The sequence below is a fragment of the Cricetulus griseus genome, chromosome 4 (assembly GCF_003668045.3).
Source record: "Cricetulus griseus strain 17A/GY chromosome 4, alternate assembly CriGri-PICRH-1.0, whole genome shotgun sequence".
Lineage (NCBI taxonomy): Eukaryota > Metazoa > Chordata > Mammalia > Rodentia > Cricetidae > Cricetulus > Cricetulus griseus.
Window position 1 is genome coordinate 68,011,528 of NC_048597.1, and position 17,872 is coordinate 68,029,399.

General features: G+C 49.8%; 2 protein-coding genes across 5 annotated transcripts in view; one reads left to right on the top strand and one right to left on the bottom strand.

The window, feature by feature from the left end:
* The window catches only part of LOC100771038 (endothelin-converting enzyme 2), a 35,153-nt gene that overhangs the window by 9,987 nt on the left and 7,294 nt on the right, over window positions 1-17,872 (bottom strand). For 2 of the 4 annotated variants that reach the window (XM_035444701.1, XM_027413048.2), the window contains exons 1-7: window positions 14,850-15,169; window positions 5,866-5,952; window positions 5,390-5,525; window positions 4,989-5,204; window positions 4,021-4,145; window positions 3,764-3,910; window positions 3,542-3,607 (exon numbers count right to left, since the gene is read on the bottom strand). In XM_035444701.1, coding sequence (XP_035300592.1) covers window positions 3,542-3,607; window positions 3,764-3,910; window positions 4,021-4,145; window positions 4,989-5,204; window positions 5,390-5,525; window positions 5,866-5,952 — 777 coding nt within the window. In that variant the 5' untranslated portion in view covers window positions 14,850-15,169. Of the gene's footprint in view, window positions 1-3,541; window positions 3,608-3,763; window positions 3,911-4,020; window positions 4,146-4,988; window positions 5,205-5,389; window positions 5,526-5,865; window positions 5,953-14,849; window positions 15,238-17,872 lie in introns of those variants that run through there. The other 2 variants (XM_027413050.2, XM_027413052.2) reach the window with 2 other exon arrangements.
* On the top strand, window positions 15,301-17,133 carry Camk2n2 (calcium/calmodulin dependent protein kinase II inhibitor 2). The gene is made up of 3 exons (XM_035444704.1): window positions 15,301-15,661; window positions 16,452-16,525; window positions 16,756-17,133. The coding sequence occupies exons 1-2, from the start codon at window positions 15,493-15,495 to the stop codon at window positions 16,520-16,522; spliced, it is 240 nt and encodes a 79-aa protein (XP_035300595.1). The 5' UTR covers window positions 15,301-15,492; the 3' UTR covers window positions 16,523-16,525; window positions 16,756-17,133.

Sequence of the window (17,872 nt, forward strand, 5' to 3'; positions counted from 1 at the left end):
ACTGTATACCCAGAGTGGTTTTGAACTCCCAATTCTTCTGCCTTAGCTTTCAAGGGCTAGAATTACAGGCAAAGACCACTCCTGACTTCAAGTCCCACCCTGGGTTCACTCAATGCTAAAGGCCATCTCTTTTCTTCACTGATAAGTTTTTGATCCCTTGATATTCAGTCTTTTGATATTATTGTTGTTTTGACTTTTTGAGACGGGGTTTCACTGTGTAGCCCTGGCTGTCCTGGAATTCATTCTGTAGACCAGGTTGGCCTCAGACTCACAGAGATTCACCTGCCTCTACCTCCTGAGAGCAGGGATTAAAGTTGTGTACCACCCTCACCTGTGATATTCATTCTTTATACTATAAAACTTTATACTATAAAATCTCTCCTTTCCCCCCACTCTTTTTATTGCTGCTGGTGTGGGAGAGTATCAATCTATCACCTATCCTAGCTTCTAAGGGAGATACAGTTAGCCCCTCAAGGACCTGCCACATGTACCTGTCTCTCCATACCTCCTTGTCCTTAGCTTAAAACTTAATTCTGAGACTTGAGTCCTCCACACTCCTCCTGGTTTTCATCATTGCACTACCTCTTCCCTGTATTATGGCAAGAGACTCCTGCCTAAGGAAACCAGTGATGCAATGAGAATCAACTACAAGGCTTTTCCCAGAGCAATGGGCAATATGGTTCTTCCCTGCATTCTCCTGCACATAACACATAAACATACAAGCACATATGTAGGCACAGCCTGCCACTCATGTGAGGGGGGAGGACAGCTCTTGAGAGTTGGTTCTCTCATGCCATATTGTGGGACTGGGAACTGAAACCTGCTAGGCCATCACTGGGGGCGGGGGGCTCATTTCCCATCTTTTGGGATGAAGCCTGAACTTGCCAACTATGATAATGTAATGTGTGTATAAAGTCCTAGCACTGGAGGCTAGGGGTTAAGACCAGCCTAGAAGCTGGGCGTTGGTGGCGCACGCCTTTAATCCCAGCACTCAGGAGGCAGAGGCAGGTGGATCTCTGTGAGTTCGAGGCCAGCCTGGTCTCCAGAGCGAGTGCCAGGATAGGCTCCAAAGCTACACAGAGAAACCCTGTCTCGAAAAATAAAACAAACAGAAAAAGACTAGCCTAGATACACTATAAGACCCTATCTCAAAAAACAAAACAAAACAAATAAAAACCTGGTGCCTAAATTCTAAATGAGACATACGTATCTGTCCAGAAGGACTGGGTCACCTTCCCCTAATTCATTTCCTGTCTCCTTCTGTCTGTCAACAGGCCATTCACCTTCCTTCCTCATAGCCTATCTGAGTGGCTTCACCTGTGGGCCCCTCTTCCTCAGTTTCAGCCTACCTGCACCCTCATTCAGCTAGTTCCCAACGGGACTCAAATTGGGAGCCTCCTGTTTATCCTCTGTGGTTGTCTCCCAATGACTGCAACCAGAACAGTATTACAAGATGCTTCCCAGCCTCCCCACAAATGAGGGAACAGTGGCAGTCTGGCTGAGATGTCCAGACCATGTTAACGAAGGCAGGGCAGAAGACACAGGACTCTCCAGCTGGTTACTCAGCGAGACATTCTCTCTTCCACTGCCCTTGACACCCAAACATCTCCTCCCCCACCTTGCCCATACCTTGTCCACACGTTAAAGGAGAAGCCCAGAGCTTCTGGCTCCTTTCACACCGTCCTCTCCAGCGCTCCACCAAATTCTGTAGCTGCCTACTGACCTCTCGTACAGAAGGTACCCATGTTCCTCAAACTCACATGTCTAAATTGAGAGACTCCCCACACTATCTGTTCTACACAGGAGCACCAGCTGGCACCCCACACCTCAAACCTATGCTTCTCTATTTACAGACAAGAGACCAGCCCAGAGAGACCAATCAGTTACAACAAGCAGGAGAGCTTGACTTGAAATCCAGGTCTGCTTTCAAAGTCGCTCCTTGTCATGTGACATCACACTATCTCCTGGTCCCCAATTCCTCCAGGCTGACTCTGCTACAGATACCACTGCTTCCCTAAAGCCTACTCCATTCCACCAACACTCAGCCTTACAGCTTCAATCGTCCTTACCTCTTTCCTCTTCTAACATCTAGAAGCTAACAAGCCACAATTCTAGCTTGATATGTCTTGTAACCTCAACTTAGCACTTGCTCTCTGCCACTCCCTCACCTGGGTGGGCCCTTCTTGACTCAGAGTCCAGGCACTGCAGAGATTCTCCAGGCTCCAGGCTTCCTCCCCTGCATCATCTTCTTACCTCCAGACAATCTGGCTTCCCAAGGCACTGCTAACCCCATCCCTCCATCCCTGCTCTGCAACCTGGAGTTGACTCTTTGGGGCTGCAGAATAAGGCTTTGAACCATTCAAAAGTCTTCTCCATAACCAGTCACTGACCGTCTTCTAGTCTCCCATGCATTTAGTAGCACATCTTGCCAAACCATGCTTCCTGTTACATTCCAAACACATCTAGCCTCTCTGGCATCAACATTTTGCTCAACACATCCTCTCTACGCAGAATGCCCTCAGTTGTTCCCTGGGCCCTTCCTCATGGTCCAAACATACTTGTTTAACCTGTCTCTACATAGGATGGCCTCTGTTGATCCTTTGTAGTCTTCTTTCAAAATTACGTGTGTGTGTGTGTGTGTGTGTGTGTGTGTGTGTATGTGTATGTGTATGTGTATGTGTGTGTGTGTGTTTGCATGAGTGCAGAGGTCAAAGGAAATCTTGGAGGAGACAGTTCTTTCCTTTCATCATGTGTCCTAGGGATTTGATTCAGGTCATGAAGCTTGACAGCAAGTGCCTTACCTGCTGAGCCCTGGTGCTGGCCCACTTCTTTGCTTTTTTTGTTTTGTTTTGTTTTGTTTTTCGAGACAGGGTTTCTCTGTGTAGCTTTGGAGCCTATCCTGGCACTCACTCTGGAGACCAGGCTGGGCTCGAACTCACAGAGATCTGCCTGCCTCTGCCTCCCGAGTGCTGGGATTAAAGGCGTGCGCCAACAACGCCCGGCCACTTCTTTGCTTTTATAGGGCCCAACTCAAATGTGATCTGACATGAGAACTCCTGGAAGCCTGCACCTCACCTAAGTCCTAGAGACCTTTTGAGTCTTGTTCTCAGACACTTAGATCCATAAGCCTATTGATATCAAGAACTTTCTAGAACAGTGGCTCTGAAACTTCCATCTCAGAATTGCCCCAGAGCATACAGCACACAGTAGGTACGCATGAAATGTCTTCCCAGGGCTGGGGATGTAGCTCAATGGTAGAATGCTTGCCTGGCATGTATGAGGCCCTGGGTTTGATTCCCAGCACCACAAAAAGAAAGAAAAGATTTTTTTTCCTGATAGAAATAATAGGAAGAAAGGGGTGGAGGAAAGAGGGAAAGGAGGAAGAGAATCAAGGAAAGAAGAAGGCATAAAGGACAAGCCTGTTTGTTAGGCAGCACAACAGGCTCACCCTCCCCACTCTGACCCTAGGCAAAGAGTAAATATTACAGGGATTACTCAGCTCAGCAAGGGATGAAGATAGGAGTTCTAGGGTGTGCCTTACTTTCTCATTAGCAGTTCTATTTAGGTAGTAATCTCGAGAGGGCAGGAAAAGCCCAGACTGGTCCACCTGCAACAGCAACAGGTAAAGGTTAGTCTCTCCCACTTAAACCCAAGACTCCTGTGCATGGGGGAGGGAGGTATTCAGCCTGCCTGTTGAGGAGAGGGGCATCTTGGCTCACTTGGCAAAGGTTCCATGAGTCCCTACCCTTTCCCAGCCAGGCACCTGGATGACATTGCTGTTGGAACTCTTAGAATCAGCACTGACGTAGACGGTAAAGAATGGAGTGGCTCTATAGGTCCCTGCTACTGTCTTTAGCACTTCCATGAAGTTGTCCTCATCCCAAGGCCCTGTGATGTTCCAACCACCGATCTGAGTAGAGATCATAAGTGAAATCTCTGGTCCAGGGATTCCCAAAGCTTCCTTGGACCACACTCTGTCCCTCCTACTCCTCTTGCCCGAAGCCCACCCAGTGCCCCTGCCTTGTCAATGAGGTCTCGAAGTGGCTGGGCTCCTAGCTTCTCAATACGCTCCAACTGTAGGCAGGACAAATAGAAACGCCGTGTTTTCCGCTCAGCTTCACTGCTGGAATTGAAAGTGGTATTCTCTGCAATGGTAAAACACAGGGTAGGATCCAGGGAGCAGTTAGATTAATTTCTGCAGAGGAGCCCCTGGCCTTCATTCCTCTCTTTGCTCGTGTGTGTGTGTGTGTGTGTGTGTGTGTGTGTGTGTGTGTGTGTGTGTGCATTTTGTGGTAATGGGGATTGAATTTAGGACCTTTCACTTGCTAGACAAGTACCCTCCCACTGAGCTACAATCCCAGTCCTCTTTCTACTTTTGGTAAAGTCAAAAATAGGGTCTTAATAACTTGCCCAGGCTGGCCTTGACCTTCCAATTCTCCTGCCTCAGTAACTGGAATTATTGGCATGTATTAGCAAGCCAGGTTCCTTGCTCCCTCTCCCTTTTCCCCTTTCTCTCTCATAGTCTCACTATATAGCACTGGTTGGCCTGGAACTTACTACATAGACCAGGCTAGCCTCAAACTCACAGAGATTCACCTGCTTCTGCCTCCCCGAGTGCAGGAATTTTGAAACAAGGTCTCACTATGTAGTAGCCCTGGCTGTCCTGGAACTCACTCTGTAGACCAGGCTGGCCTAGAATTCATAGAGATCCACCTACCTCTGCCACCAGTACTGGGATTAAAGGTGTGCACCACCCATGAAGACTAGAAGAGCGACTGGGGCTTTCTCTCCTCAAAAAAGCCTCTGCTATTCTTAGAGGTCTCGTTACCGAGAGCTCCTGCTCTCTGCATATCCTCCCTCAGGATTGCCACAGAGTAATCCATGTAGTTCTTCACTCGTGGATATTTCCTGAGTACCCACTAAGTGCTAGGCCATGTGTTAGATGTAAACCCTAAGATGGGCACATCTCTCCTGAAGCCGTCACTCACCAAGTAGATGCTTCAGTATGGCCTGGTTCTGGTCCCAGAGGCTGTTGAAGGTGTTCCATCGAGAACGCCCATTGGGCAGAGGGTTTCTTCTAATCCAGCCTCCGCAGGAGAACTGATAAAAGTCCTGGCATGGGCTCACCCCACGGTCCAGAGATTCCAGGATTTTTCCAGCCACTCGAATGCAGGCTTCTGTGAGGCAAGTGCTATGGGCTGGGTCTGTGGTGGGAGACATGGTTGAAGGTCGAAGACTGTCAATCAGGACGGAAGAAGAAAACCTTTTAAGAAGGCAACGACATCAGGAAGTTGGGAAAGCTAGCCCCAACAAGAGAAATGTTTTAGAGGCCCTTCTATTTGTAGCCCCCACAGCTATGAAGACTCCTGACAGATGTGGACCCACCTACCTCTGTGGTACTGGACCCACAGAGCCACGAGGCAGCCCAAAAGAAGGGCAGCCAGCACTAGAGAGAGGCCTGCCAAGACCAGCTCCAGCTGTGTGTGTGAACCAAAGAGTCGTCTTGTCCTCTTCTGGAACCCCACCTGGGGAACACAGGACAGGGAGCAATTGAGCTGCATTGCAGGGACCCAAGATCACAGTAGTCCTCCTACCAAATAAAAGGATGAAGGTACAGCCTGTTTCTAAAGTCATGGAGCAAATAGCTAGTGGGGTTAACGTCGGGGCCCAAGAGCAAAGAGGCAGAGAAGCCTGTTTGTGCAACGTCATGGCTTTGAATCGCTTTACCCTAGTCCTGGCACAGAAGCTAGAGATGGAGTGGAAACCGGGGTAGACGACCCACCAGAAGAGGTCAGGGCACATGGTTACGGCAGGCGTCATGCCAAGAGTGAGGCCTGAGGAGAAAGGGGGAACCCCCTTGCCCACCTCCAGTGATTCCGGGGTGGCCCTGCCTTCTACTGGAATCTCCGGTGCTTCTTCATCTCGAAGCTTGGCTCGTTTGTAGTCCACCATCTGCAAACAGTCCAGGAGCCACAACTGAGGTCAGGCAGCTAGGCCGATTGCTCAAGGCCCTGCCCGGGTGTCCCTTGCAGGGCCAGCTTCCTCCTACCCGCAGACAGGATCCTTCCCAGGTGCCGGGCTCTCCGGCTGGGGTCCCCTCTGACACCATCCCTCTCTAGCCCGCACAAGAAGCCCCCATCTCCGCAAGCCGGAGTCCCTGCCAGACGCCGCCAGCTCATTCACACCCGCCCCTCCACACTTCGTGCCCTCTCCACCCGGGTCCTCTCCCCAGGAGCCCAGGGCCACCACTCACACTGCCTCTGCCACCCAGCTCGTGCAGCGCGACGTTCATGGTGGTGTGGAGCAGGGCCCGGCCGCGCCTTAGGGCTGGGCGAGGTTGACCCGCCCAGGAACTACGGCCCAGGCTACCCGCTGAGCCCCAGCGAGGCCCTCCATCACAGCCACTGCTGCAGCCCCTGGCTTGGCCGCCGCGGCCCCGGCTTTCCCAAGTCTCCCCCACCCAGCGGCGCGCCCGGGGGTGGGAGCGAGGGGGAGGGGCGGAGCGCGCGCGGCTCCCCGCCAGCATCGGCGCCCAGACCGATATCGTGAATATTGCGTTCCCCGCAACCGCTGCTCTCCATCAAGCCTGAGAGCCCCTCAGGCGAACCACCCATAATTTCCTTTCCTTTGGTTGAGGCCCAATCCCTGCTAAAATTCTTTACACGAACTCTCTAAACTGCAGGCCTTCTCCAACACTTTTAAACACCACAGAGGAATCGTGCCCCTGCGAGGAGCCTTTTTACCCACTAGTCTGTCTGCAGGGTCTTTCTACAGCCGGCACATATAGATGCCACAGGCAGTTCAGGCCTATACAGAGGTCCACAGGACATCTACAGCAGCACACAGACTCCAAGCACAAGTGCATACAGAGAAACTGAGAAGCTACTATACTGAAGATTCACAATGTATATATGCAAAAGCCCACTGTCGTTGGGGACACACACAAGCACATTCCAAGTGTTAGGGCAGCATGCACTATACACACAGCTCACACTAATGCCACCCTTACACATTGCTTCAAGATGGCACTTTTACTTTCCAAGATAATTGCTGTCAGCAGATCGTCTCATGAAGGGGGGGTTACAGATGGTGACAAATTGGCAGGGAAAAAAACAGCCATGCACAGATATTTAAAGAAAAGACATGCTAACACTTCTAACTCAGGAAGGCAAGCGATTTTATTTGGGAGGTTTACAAGAAAAAAAAATAACACCAAGCAATATTTAACTGAAACGCAACAGTGTGGCATCCATGCATCTGCCATCTGCCTTCCATATTGTCATTCCTTAAACAGGCAGGGGAGTGCGACAGTCTGTTGCATCAAGGAGTGTCTCATGTTTTTTTACAGTGCCAGGGAGGGAAGTGGGGCACTGAGTCACCTCCTCTTCCTTTCCCTGACCCCAGCACAGGAATTTGATCTGAGGGTGCCGTAAGTAGTGGCAGTAAATAATCTCTTATTGATTCCCACCTCAGTTCTCAGACATCTTGCTTGCTGCAAGCGGTTCCAGAGTGGAACCGAAAAGATGCATGGTGAATGGATTTGGCTGAGAACTGCCGGGCTACTTTCTCAGGCACCTTTTCATTCCCAAACTGCATGTTCTCAAACAAGACAAAAACACAGCCCTGCTATTAGGATGAACAGTTCTGGATTCAGACTCAGTTTCCCCATCTGTAAAATGTAAGAGTAGTATCTACCTCAAAGTGCATTTCTAGAATTAAATGAAACAGTGTGTGTAAAGTGATTGGCACATAAAGAGTGTAATATGATTCAATCTGGTTTTCCAGGTACTGGATATTAAACCAAGGGCCCTGCATCTGCTAACAGGTAATCTACCTCCAGATTATTTGGGGGTTTTAAAGGAGTATTTCTGAGACTGGATTGATGGCTCATTGGTTAAGAGCACTGGCCACTCTTCTAGAGGACCTGAGTTTAATTCCCAGCAGCCACATAAAAGTTCACACCCGGGCTGGAGAGATGGCTCAGAGGTTAAGAGCACCGACTGTTCTTCCAATAGGTCCTGAGTTCAATTCCCAGCAACCACATGGTGGCTCACAACCATCTACAATTTAATTTGGTGCCTCTTCTGGTGTGCAGATATACATGGAAGCAGAATGTTGTATACATAATAAATAAATAAAATATTTTAAAAAAAAAGTTCACACCCTCCAGTAATTAGAGGTAGTATTAGAGGGATCTAATACCCTCTTCTGGCCTCCACAGGTATTCAAGCACATGTTACACAGACATACATGTAGGCTTAACAGCCATACACATAAAATATAAATAAATAAATAAATGATTTAAATGAAATAAAAGTTCAAATAACGTTTTGGGGGATGAGACGTTTAAAACAAAGACTAGCCAGGTGTTGGTGGCGCATGCCTTTAATCCCAGCACTCGGGAGGCAGAGGCAGGAGGATCTCTGTGAGTTCGAGGCCAGCCTGGTCTCCAGAGTGAGTGCCAGGATAGGTTCCAAAGCTACACAGAGAAACCCTGTCTCAAACCCCCCAAACAAACAAACAAAAACAAAGACTATTTTGGCTGAGTATGGCGGTGCACACCTTTAATGCCAGCACTCCAGAGGCAGAGGCAAGTGGATCTATGTGAATTCAAGCCAGTCTAGCCTATATATTAAATTCCAGGCCAGCCAGGGATACATACTGCTACTAGTATTATTTTAAGGGAAAAATCTCACTAAATTGTCCAAGATGACCCTAAAGTTTCAATTCTTCTGCCCCAATCCCCCCAGTAGCCTGCCTGATTTTATTTGTTTATTTTGAGACAGGGTCTCATTATGCAGCTAGAGTTGGTCTCCAACTTGCAGTGATCTCTCTGCCTTCGAGTACTGGAATTCTAAGTGAGCACCACCATGCCGTGGCATTTTAATTATTATTATTACTTTAGCCCTATAACTAGATTAAGACTAGTTAGCCTGGAGAAGCATGTTCTATTTCTCTGATGGTGGAGCAGGCTGGGTTGGTTAAGGGTTTCCTAAGCAAAACGTTTTCACATCTTGCCATACTGCAGTCCCAAGCAGCAATCTACTTAGGACAAGTCTTTGGTTTGTTCATGCTCACTCTCAAGGTCATCCTCAGCTATACAGTGAGTTTGAGGCCAGCCTAGGATATATGAGACCCCGTCTAAGAAAGAAAAGGAAAGGAAGAGAAGGAGAAGGAAGGAGTGAAGGAAGGAAGAAAGGGGAAAAAAAAGAGTCCAATCTGGCGGTACAGGTCCGAAATCCCAGCTATTCAGAAGGATAAACAAATTTATTATGCCTGCCTGGGCACCCTGAGCAACTTGGTAAGACCCTTGTCACAAAACCAAAAGGAGAAAGATGACTGGGGATATAGTTCAGTAATAGAGCTCTTGCTAGCACACTTAAGACCCTAGGTTCAATCCCTAGTAACTGAAAGACAAGAAAGAGAAGTGAAACCAAAACCATCAAGTATATACAAGTATGTGTTGGTTTGAATGAGAATACTCCCCATAGGTTCATTTATTTGAATACTTGGTCCATTCCAATTGGTGGAAATGCTAGGGAAGGAGTAGGAGGTGTGGCCTTGTTGGAGGAGGTGTGCCACTGGGGTGGGCTTTGAAGTTTCAAATTCACACACCATCCCCAGTTAGAGCGCTCTCTCTCTCTCTCTCTCTCTCTCTCTCTCTCTCTCTCTCTCTTTCTTTCTTTCTCTGCCTCCTGCTTGGACTGTAACCTCTCAGCTACTGCTCCTGCACCATACCTGCTCCCTGTTGCCATGCTCCCCACCATGAGAGTCATGGATTTACCCTCTGAAACTGTAAGCTTTCATTAAGCACTTTCTCCTGTAAGTTGTATTGGTCATAGTGTCTCTTCTCTTCACAGTAATAGAAAAGTAACTAAGACAACTGTTCTGGATATGTTACATATGCAGACTCATTCATCCTTGTGACACAGTTACTAACTGGCTGAGCTAGGATCCAAATTTAGGGCTTCTGACTCCTTTCTGAAAAGCAGATTGGAAATGCAAATCAAAAGGAAGCCAGGTTTCTCCAGTACTATTGCTACTCTTTTACCTTATCTCCTCTAAGAATAAGATGAAACATCTGTTTTGAAACCAGGTTAACTTGGACTCAAATCCAGGCTCCATTTCTTACTAGCTGACATTTTTTATCAAGTTACTGGACAGCACTAAATTGTCCTTGCCTGTAAAACAAAAACCACTATTCCAATCTCAGAGAACTAAATGAATTTCCACCCACACACGAGAATCTAGTACTTTTACAGTGTTCTCAGACTCAAAAGATTGAACCCAAATATTTTTGTTTCATGTCTCCTTCATGATCAAAATCCATTTCTAGGCCCATAACTGCTCCTGTGCCATGTATTAGAAACTTGGAGGTACTTCTATTCTCTAATTCTATTACCTTCCCTTTGTGTTTATCACCCATTTTCCCTATTCTATTTTTTCCTCCTTTCTATGTTCTTCCTTTCCTATGTATCATTTATTTATTTGTTTGTAGCAGGGTCTTAGGATGTCGTCTAGGCTGTCCTTAAACTTCCTATCCTCCTGTCTCAGTGTCCAGGGTATTCGGTTTAGTAGAAATACCAAGCCTGGCTTTCCATTACCAACCTTCAGTCTTCCTTTCTTTTAATTGATTTGAATGAAGGGAGAATGGGCAGCACTCGTAAATGTACAAAGACAGCGTGGTCCTGATGATAAGAAACATTAGTGGTCAGCATTGACAAAGATGGGGAATATGGTTACCTCCACAGACTACAGTTAGCTTGTAAATTGAGAAATTCTTTGTAATATGAAAGGTGCAAATGTGTGCACAGTCTGATCCAGAAGGTCTACTTCTAGAAAATTATGTTAGGAAATGTTATCCAAAGGATTTCTGTATCAAACAACTTTTGTTCCATAACAAATCACACCAAATAAAATGAGTGAAAGTAAAAACTAAACCGGACAGTGGTGGTGCACACCTTTAACCCCAGCATTTGGGAGGCAGAGGTAGGCTTTGAAAATAGGACAAGCTCCAGGACGGCCAGGGCTACACAGAGAAACTTTGTCTGGAAAAACCTAAATAAATAAATAAATAAATAAAGGACTATTGTTTTTCATGTTCAGTGGTTTGGTTGGATGGTTCTTCAGGCCTGGGGCTGGATAATCTAGAATACATAGATGGCCTAAATTGTTTCCTGGGCTTCTGTTGGGATGATCAAATCTTAAGTAGCTACAAAGTAACAACAAAGAAAAAGAAAAATTGAGCTACTGTTATTCATCATTAGAGCTCTCATCAACAACAACAACAAAATGGGGTCATGCTCCAGCACACAGACCTTTGCTTCATCACATTTGCTAGTGTCCCCACAGGGCAAGCAAGCCCTGTGGTCAAAGTCAGACTCAGGGATGGAGAAATAAACTCTACTTCTGTGCTGGGAGAGCTACAAAATATTGGGTTTTTTTTTCTGCATTTGTTCATCACAGAACTATTTATAATACCCCCCAAATAGGGAGGAAATAATATATAAATATAGAAGACTTGTTGACTAACTCAAACAGCCATACCATAGGACACTTTGCAACACATGCAAATGATAGAAGAGGAATAATTGATAGGGAAACTGCCATGTAAAATTTGAAGAGGAGGGGATTTTTAAAGTCATTTTTATAATGCAAAATGAATACATGCAAGCACAGGTTGATATTGTTCTTTTCTGTTTTTCAAGACAGGTTTCTCTGTAGCTTTGGAGCTTGTCCTACAACTAGCTCTGTAGACCAGACTGGCCTCAAACTCACTAAAGGTGTGAGTCACCACACCCCCAGGATGAAAAATCTCAGAAGGATGTAAACAAAATGTTTAGTATGAATGCCCCCAATGATGGATGTTACTTGCTTTTTTTTACACTTACTTATTCGCTTTATGTATGTTTGCACATGCCATAGCACACATGTAGAGGTCAGAGGACAACTGGTGGACATCTCTCCTTCCATCCTAGGGAATCAGACTGTCAATCTTGACAGCACATACCTCTACTTACTGAGCCAAAACAAGCCTGATGTTACTTTCAAGCTCTTTATGTTTGTATAACAACATCTACCATTTCTATGCATTTGATTTGTTAATTTAATCTTTACAATCTAATAAATTATATCCCACTAAATAATTTTCCTGTATTACAGATGAGAAACTTAAGTACTGGGAAATTTAACAACCTGCCCCAAATCAAATAGTAAGTAAATACAAGGCAAGGTTCTGATTTGAATCTGGACTTCATATTCATTCATCACCACTCCAGTCTACCAAAGTCAACTGATGTGTCTGGGGCTCCAGTGCGATCCTTGGTAAACAGATTCTATCATCACTGGGGTTTTGTTTATTGATGGTCCTTTTCCAGGCTGCAGAGCCAACCCAGAGCCTTATGCATATTGTGCAAACTGCTGTATCACTGAGCTTCACCCCTAGCCCTTGGGTTTTTTGTTTTGTTTTTGAGACAGGTTTACAATGTAGTTTAGGCTGGCCTTGAACTCACTAAGTCACTCAGGCTGCTTGAGATCTTCCTTCTTCAGCTTTCTGAGTGCTGGGTACAGGAGTGTGCTACTATGCTCCAGGTGAGGAGCATAGTAATAATATGCTCAATAAAAAAACTCAAAGTGCTATTACAATACTCCAAATTTTATCCCTTAGGGATGAAGAGCATCAAATTTTTGAGCAGAGGATCTGAATATAAGGACTTTTCCTCACACTTTGATAACAAGTGGAACTTATTTATATTCAATATTACAATGTCTTTACAGTTCCGCACTTAGGTCTTTTGCTTAACTATGATCCGGCATGCACAGGGAGACAAGAATAGATTACTTGAGATTATTATTTAAGGTTTGGGAGGTTCAAGGCTAGCCTTGTCTATATAACAAGTTCCAGGCCAGTCAAGGCTACATAGTGAGACCCCGTCTCAAACAAAACAAAACAACAATAAAAAGGATCTGACCGGCTGAGTCACCCATGTACCCACCCCCTTGGAAACACTGGAGGTTGAGACTGGGGGCTTACCTGAACTATATAACAAGTTTCAGGCCAGCTCAGGCTACACAGCAAGACCCTGTCTTTTAGAAAATGAATGAATGAATTCCAGGTTAAATTATTATCCTTATCTCTCTCATTCTAGAGAAAGAAGATTTGCTTCAGTTGTCATACAATATCACCCTTGGCAAGAACGATGGGCTCCTTCTTCAGCAGCTTAGGTGAGGGACTGCTCAGTTTCTGAAACAACACAGTTGAGCTCAGGACCACGTCATCAAAAAACTGGCCTTAATGAGCAGGCTCTGTTTTCTCTGTTTAGACTGGAGCACCGACATACATATATATGTATATATTCATTCTCACTGGGGAAGACGATGTATATATATAGCCAAGGTTTTATGTGGTCTTCTTTATTTTCCTAAAGTTATACAAGTAGAAATTGATTTTTTTCTTTTTTGGTTTTGGTTTTGTTTTAGGACAGGGCCTCACTTTGTAGCCTTGGCTAGCCCAGAACCCACTATGCAGACTCAGCTGGCCGCAGACTCACAAAACCAACCTGGTTGAGCGATGGAATGAACGGCCAAGGCCACCAGGACCAGCACAAATGATTTAAAAACATAACATGATTTTTGGACCTTCCATTCAAGGTCATTCAGAAAATGGCAGCTCATGGGTTGAAATTCATTGGTGTGCAACATCCGAGGGGTGTTCTGGGTTCTCTAAGCCACCCAATTACTCCTTTCTTCCTTCCAGATGTCAGGGACCTTCTCACCACAGGGCCCAGCTGCCGCCCCCAGTCCAGGGGATTGCTGAGTACAGGAGTGTTAGAAAGACCCTCTGGTCAGGCTGGGACCCAAAGGTAACACCGAGGCAATCTGTCCCCTCCCCACTCCTGCACCTCCTCCCTACCTCACAGGCCCCATCTGACAGCCGATTCCTTTGCAATTAACACCTGAATAAGTGGTGTTGAAGGAAGGAAAACTAGCACCCAGCCATCTCACTAGCTGCATGATTTGGCGGACTGAAGGTGTCTTGCTTGGACAGAACCAACAGCGTCATTATTATCTTTACCAGCTCTTCACTGTGAGTGAATGAGACACACCCTCCCTCCCAAGGCCAGTGATTGCGACAGAGCCCTCTCGCGCCAGAGAGAGGGTGACGCTGCAGCTGACTGCTAGCCGCCCAGGGGCGGGGACAGGGGGGCGGTTAAGAGGTAAAGGGAAGTGTGCGTGTTATGATCCAGGGTGTGGGGGGAGGACTCTACCCCGGGCCCCAGCAACAAGGGCGGGGGACACCCTGTCCCTTCCGACGCTTACTAGCGCGCGCCTCGTGCCCAGGCAACTCAGGGCATCCCTGCGTCATCCGCATCCAGGGAGCCCGCCGCGATGCTGCCATTCATTTCTCCCACACTGCCAGTTAGAGCGAGCCTCCAGGGCTGAGGGAACCGCGTGGAGCGACTGGCGCTTTGAGTCTGGATTTTGGCGCCAACAGCGGGCCTAGGGCTTGTGGGGAGTCTACTCTGGTGCGCGCTGCAGTTGCGGTGTTAAGATCCTACTGAAAGGCCGCAACATAGTCTCGGTGGTGGGGGGGGGGACGACGACGACGACGACAGAGCCAATGGTACTCAGACAGGGGCCAGGTATGAGGGCAGATACGGAAAGTTCAAACCCGACACACGGAGACCAGATCAGATGCACAGACGTAGACTGACAGATGCAGAGACAGTCGAATACAAATTGACCAACTGCTGGAGACCTGCGAGCGAGCACTAGGATACAGGGACACGCCGACCACGGTGGCACCACCCCCAGGCCCGGGCTCTTCCCGCGCTCCGGTCGGCTGGTACCTTCCCCTCTCTTCACGCGTATTCCGCCCTTTCCAGGCGCCTCTCAGAGTCCGGGTGGTGTTCCCGGCCAGTGTGGCCGCCGCCTTCCGAGGCCCCCAGCTTTTTGGTGCTCGGTTCCCCGGCGCTCGCCCCTAGCCGCGGCGTCGGACCCTCCCCTTCTTCCCTAAGCACTAGGCTACCCGCTCTCGGCTAGCTCTCGCCTGCACCGGACGCTGCGGTTCCCCCGGGCCCACGTGGCGGCCATTCCGGGCCACATCGCGGGAACCTCCCACCGCTGCTCGCTCCACTCCAGGGATCACCGGGCTCGCTCGGACCGCTGGGCCCCGCCTCTTTCCGCTGGCCGGTGCCCGCCCCGCTCCACCGCGCCCCGCCTGCCGTTCTCTGCCGCAGTCGGGCGCTCATCGTCATTCCGCTCTCGCCGCCGCGCCCCCGCCCGCCCCCGCCCGGTCCCCGCCGCTGCCGCCGCCGCCTGCCCAGCGGCCCGGGAGGCGGAGGCGCGGGGGAGGAGGCCCCGCTCGGCTCCGCAGTCCCGGATGCTGTATGACTTCATCCTTCCGCCGGCTCCCCTGCTGAGCTAGGGCCGGTCCGGCAGCTAGCCTCTGCCCGTGCCCCGCCGCAGTCCCTAGCCCGCCCGGTGCCCGCCATGTCCGAGATCCTACCCTACGGCGAGGACAAGATGGGCCGCTTCGGCGCAGACCCCGAGGGCTCCGACCTCTCTTTCAGCTGCCGCCTGCAGGACACCAACTCCTTCTTCGCCGGCAACCAGGCCAAGCGGCCCCCCAAGCTGGGCCAGATCGGCCGAGCCAAGAGAGGTACGCGGCCCGGGCCCGGAGTCGCCGCCTGACCCAGAAACCCTTCGCCCGGCGTCCTCAGGCTGCCGTTCCCTGTCAAGTGGCAGCTGCTCTTGCCGCAGACCAGCGCAGCCAGCTGCGCACCCGCCCGGGGTGGGGAGGGTCCCTGCTGTGGACTTGTCCCATTCTTTCCCTCTCCCGGGAATACAGTGTCCCGGATTCGAAGCTCGCCACTTCTGGAAAGAAAAAAAAAAAGAGTCCTGGCTCCTGGTCGAGGGGGAGGGGCCGCCTCGGGGTGTTTGGGGATGCTTGGCATTGGGAACGCAGGATGGTGGGCTGATTGCTTGGGCTAAACTGAGTAGGTGGATGTTACTGGAGGGCAGGGAGGCCAAGGGTTCGGTTGTCTTGCTGGTTTGCACGGGGAGGGGACTCCGGGAGCCAGAGTCAGGACAGGGATTCAGGTGGCGGAAAGGGTTACACCAGGTGACAGTTTCATCTGAGCCCAGTGTGAGGAGGGGTCTCTGTCGAAGGGAGAGATTTCTGAGCAGTTTGGATGGAGGAAGGCTCGGGTGACGGGAGGGTTCGCACTGGGAGTCTTTGGAAGAGGGGTGTTCCTACACAGGGAGGAGGTTTGGGTCTCCTGTTTGGTACCAGGTAGGGTCTGCAGAAGAGTTCGGGTTAGGAGGGCACGGGTTTTGGAGTGGTGTCGCGGGAACATAGAGTAGATCCTGCGCGGGGCGTGAGGACGCGGGCCCCACTCCCGCCGCCGCCCCCCGAGACCACGCGGCTGATGCGCTTTCTCCCTGCGCAGTGGTGATCGAGGATGACCGGATAGACGACGTGCTGAAGGGGATGGGGGAGAAGCCTCCGTCCGGAGTGTAGACGCGCCGGCTCTGGCGGCGGGCTCCGGGCCCAGCCCCGCAGCGGCCAGGAGCACGGGCCGGCGATGCGGCTGCCGGCGCACCCCCGCCCGGGCCGAGGTGCCTGCGGGCGGGGGCTGCAGGGCCACGCCGCCGCGGGGTCGGTGTTGCTACCGCCGCTGCCAGGCGCTCCGGAGCTGTCCGCTTCAGCACCACGGCGGCGGCGGTAGTGGTGGTGCGGACCAGCCCGGAGCCCGCCGACGCACTCATGCACTTTAGAACCTCGGGCCGCAGCTCCACCCCGCACACCGGAACCGACACAGAGACCCACGGCCCCCAGCCCGCCCCCTCCGCACGGCTCCCCTGCCCCGCCCCTCCTCCGATCAATCTGGTCTGCAGCCCGGGCAGCTGCGGCGTCGGACTGCGCGGCCAGGGAGGTTTGGCTGCATATTTGCATGAGCTTCCTACCCACCTCAGCCTAGCCCTCCGGGCCTTTCCTCAACTGTACCCCTGTCTGGCGTGACCCTAGCCTCTTTCTAAGGGACTTCCTCAGCACATTTGTATTTTTATATCCGATTCTTTGTTTACTGGCTCCTCTCATGGCTTGTGCCCTTCCCCCACAGCCTCCGCCATGCTCTTCTGCGCCTGGCAGATAGGACAGGTGTTGAGACTGGGATGGGACAAGCCCCCAACATGGTAACTAACCACATGGCCAGTCTGTCCAAACCTGACCCGAGGAGGCTCATTGGGAGACTCCTCCCTCCCAAGGTACCTTTTAAGGGCCCAGATCTGATTTTACCTTGGACCCCTTCATGCTATCCCTGGGAACCCAAATGGGGACTGCTCGGTACCTTTGGATGACACCTGTGGACCTGAAGATGTTCTTAACCCAGGGTTGTCCTTTGTAAAAATGTTTCTCCATCCTCAATGTAACAGGAGTGTGTGAATAAACACAGACCTCCGTGTGTGAGTGTGTGTGCATGTGTGTCTGCTACTTCAGTCTGCTGGGAGACAGGTGTGGACAGTCTTGGATACAAGTTCCTGGTGGGGAAGGGTTACCAAGTGAGCACTGGCAGGCACCCTTGTGTGGGAACATCTTGACTGTGTGGCCTCCTTAAGTACATGTATAGCCTAAGCAGGACAGATGGACAGTGTGGGGCTGGACTGGGACCAGGAGCATGAGCAATCTAAATTCAAGGTCTTTAGCTTCTTAAGGATAAATCCAGGTTGGATGGGAATGCCCAAGGCTGGCTGGTTTGAAGAGGAGCTGTGTTGAACTTTACCCCAAAAGATCAAATCATAGGTCACTCAGTATGTTGGAAGAAGTGGGGGAACCCTGTAGAAATAATAAAAAACAAACAAAACTAGAAGC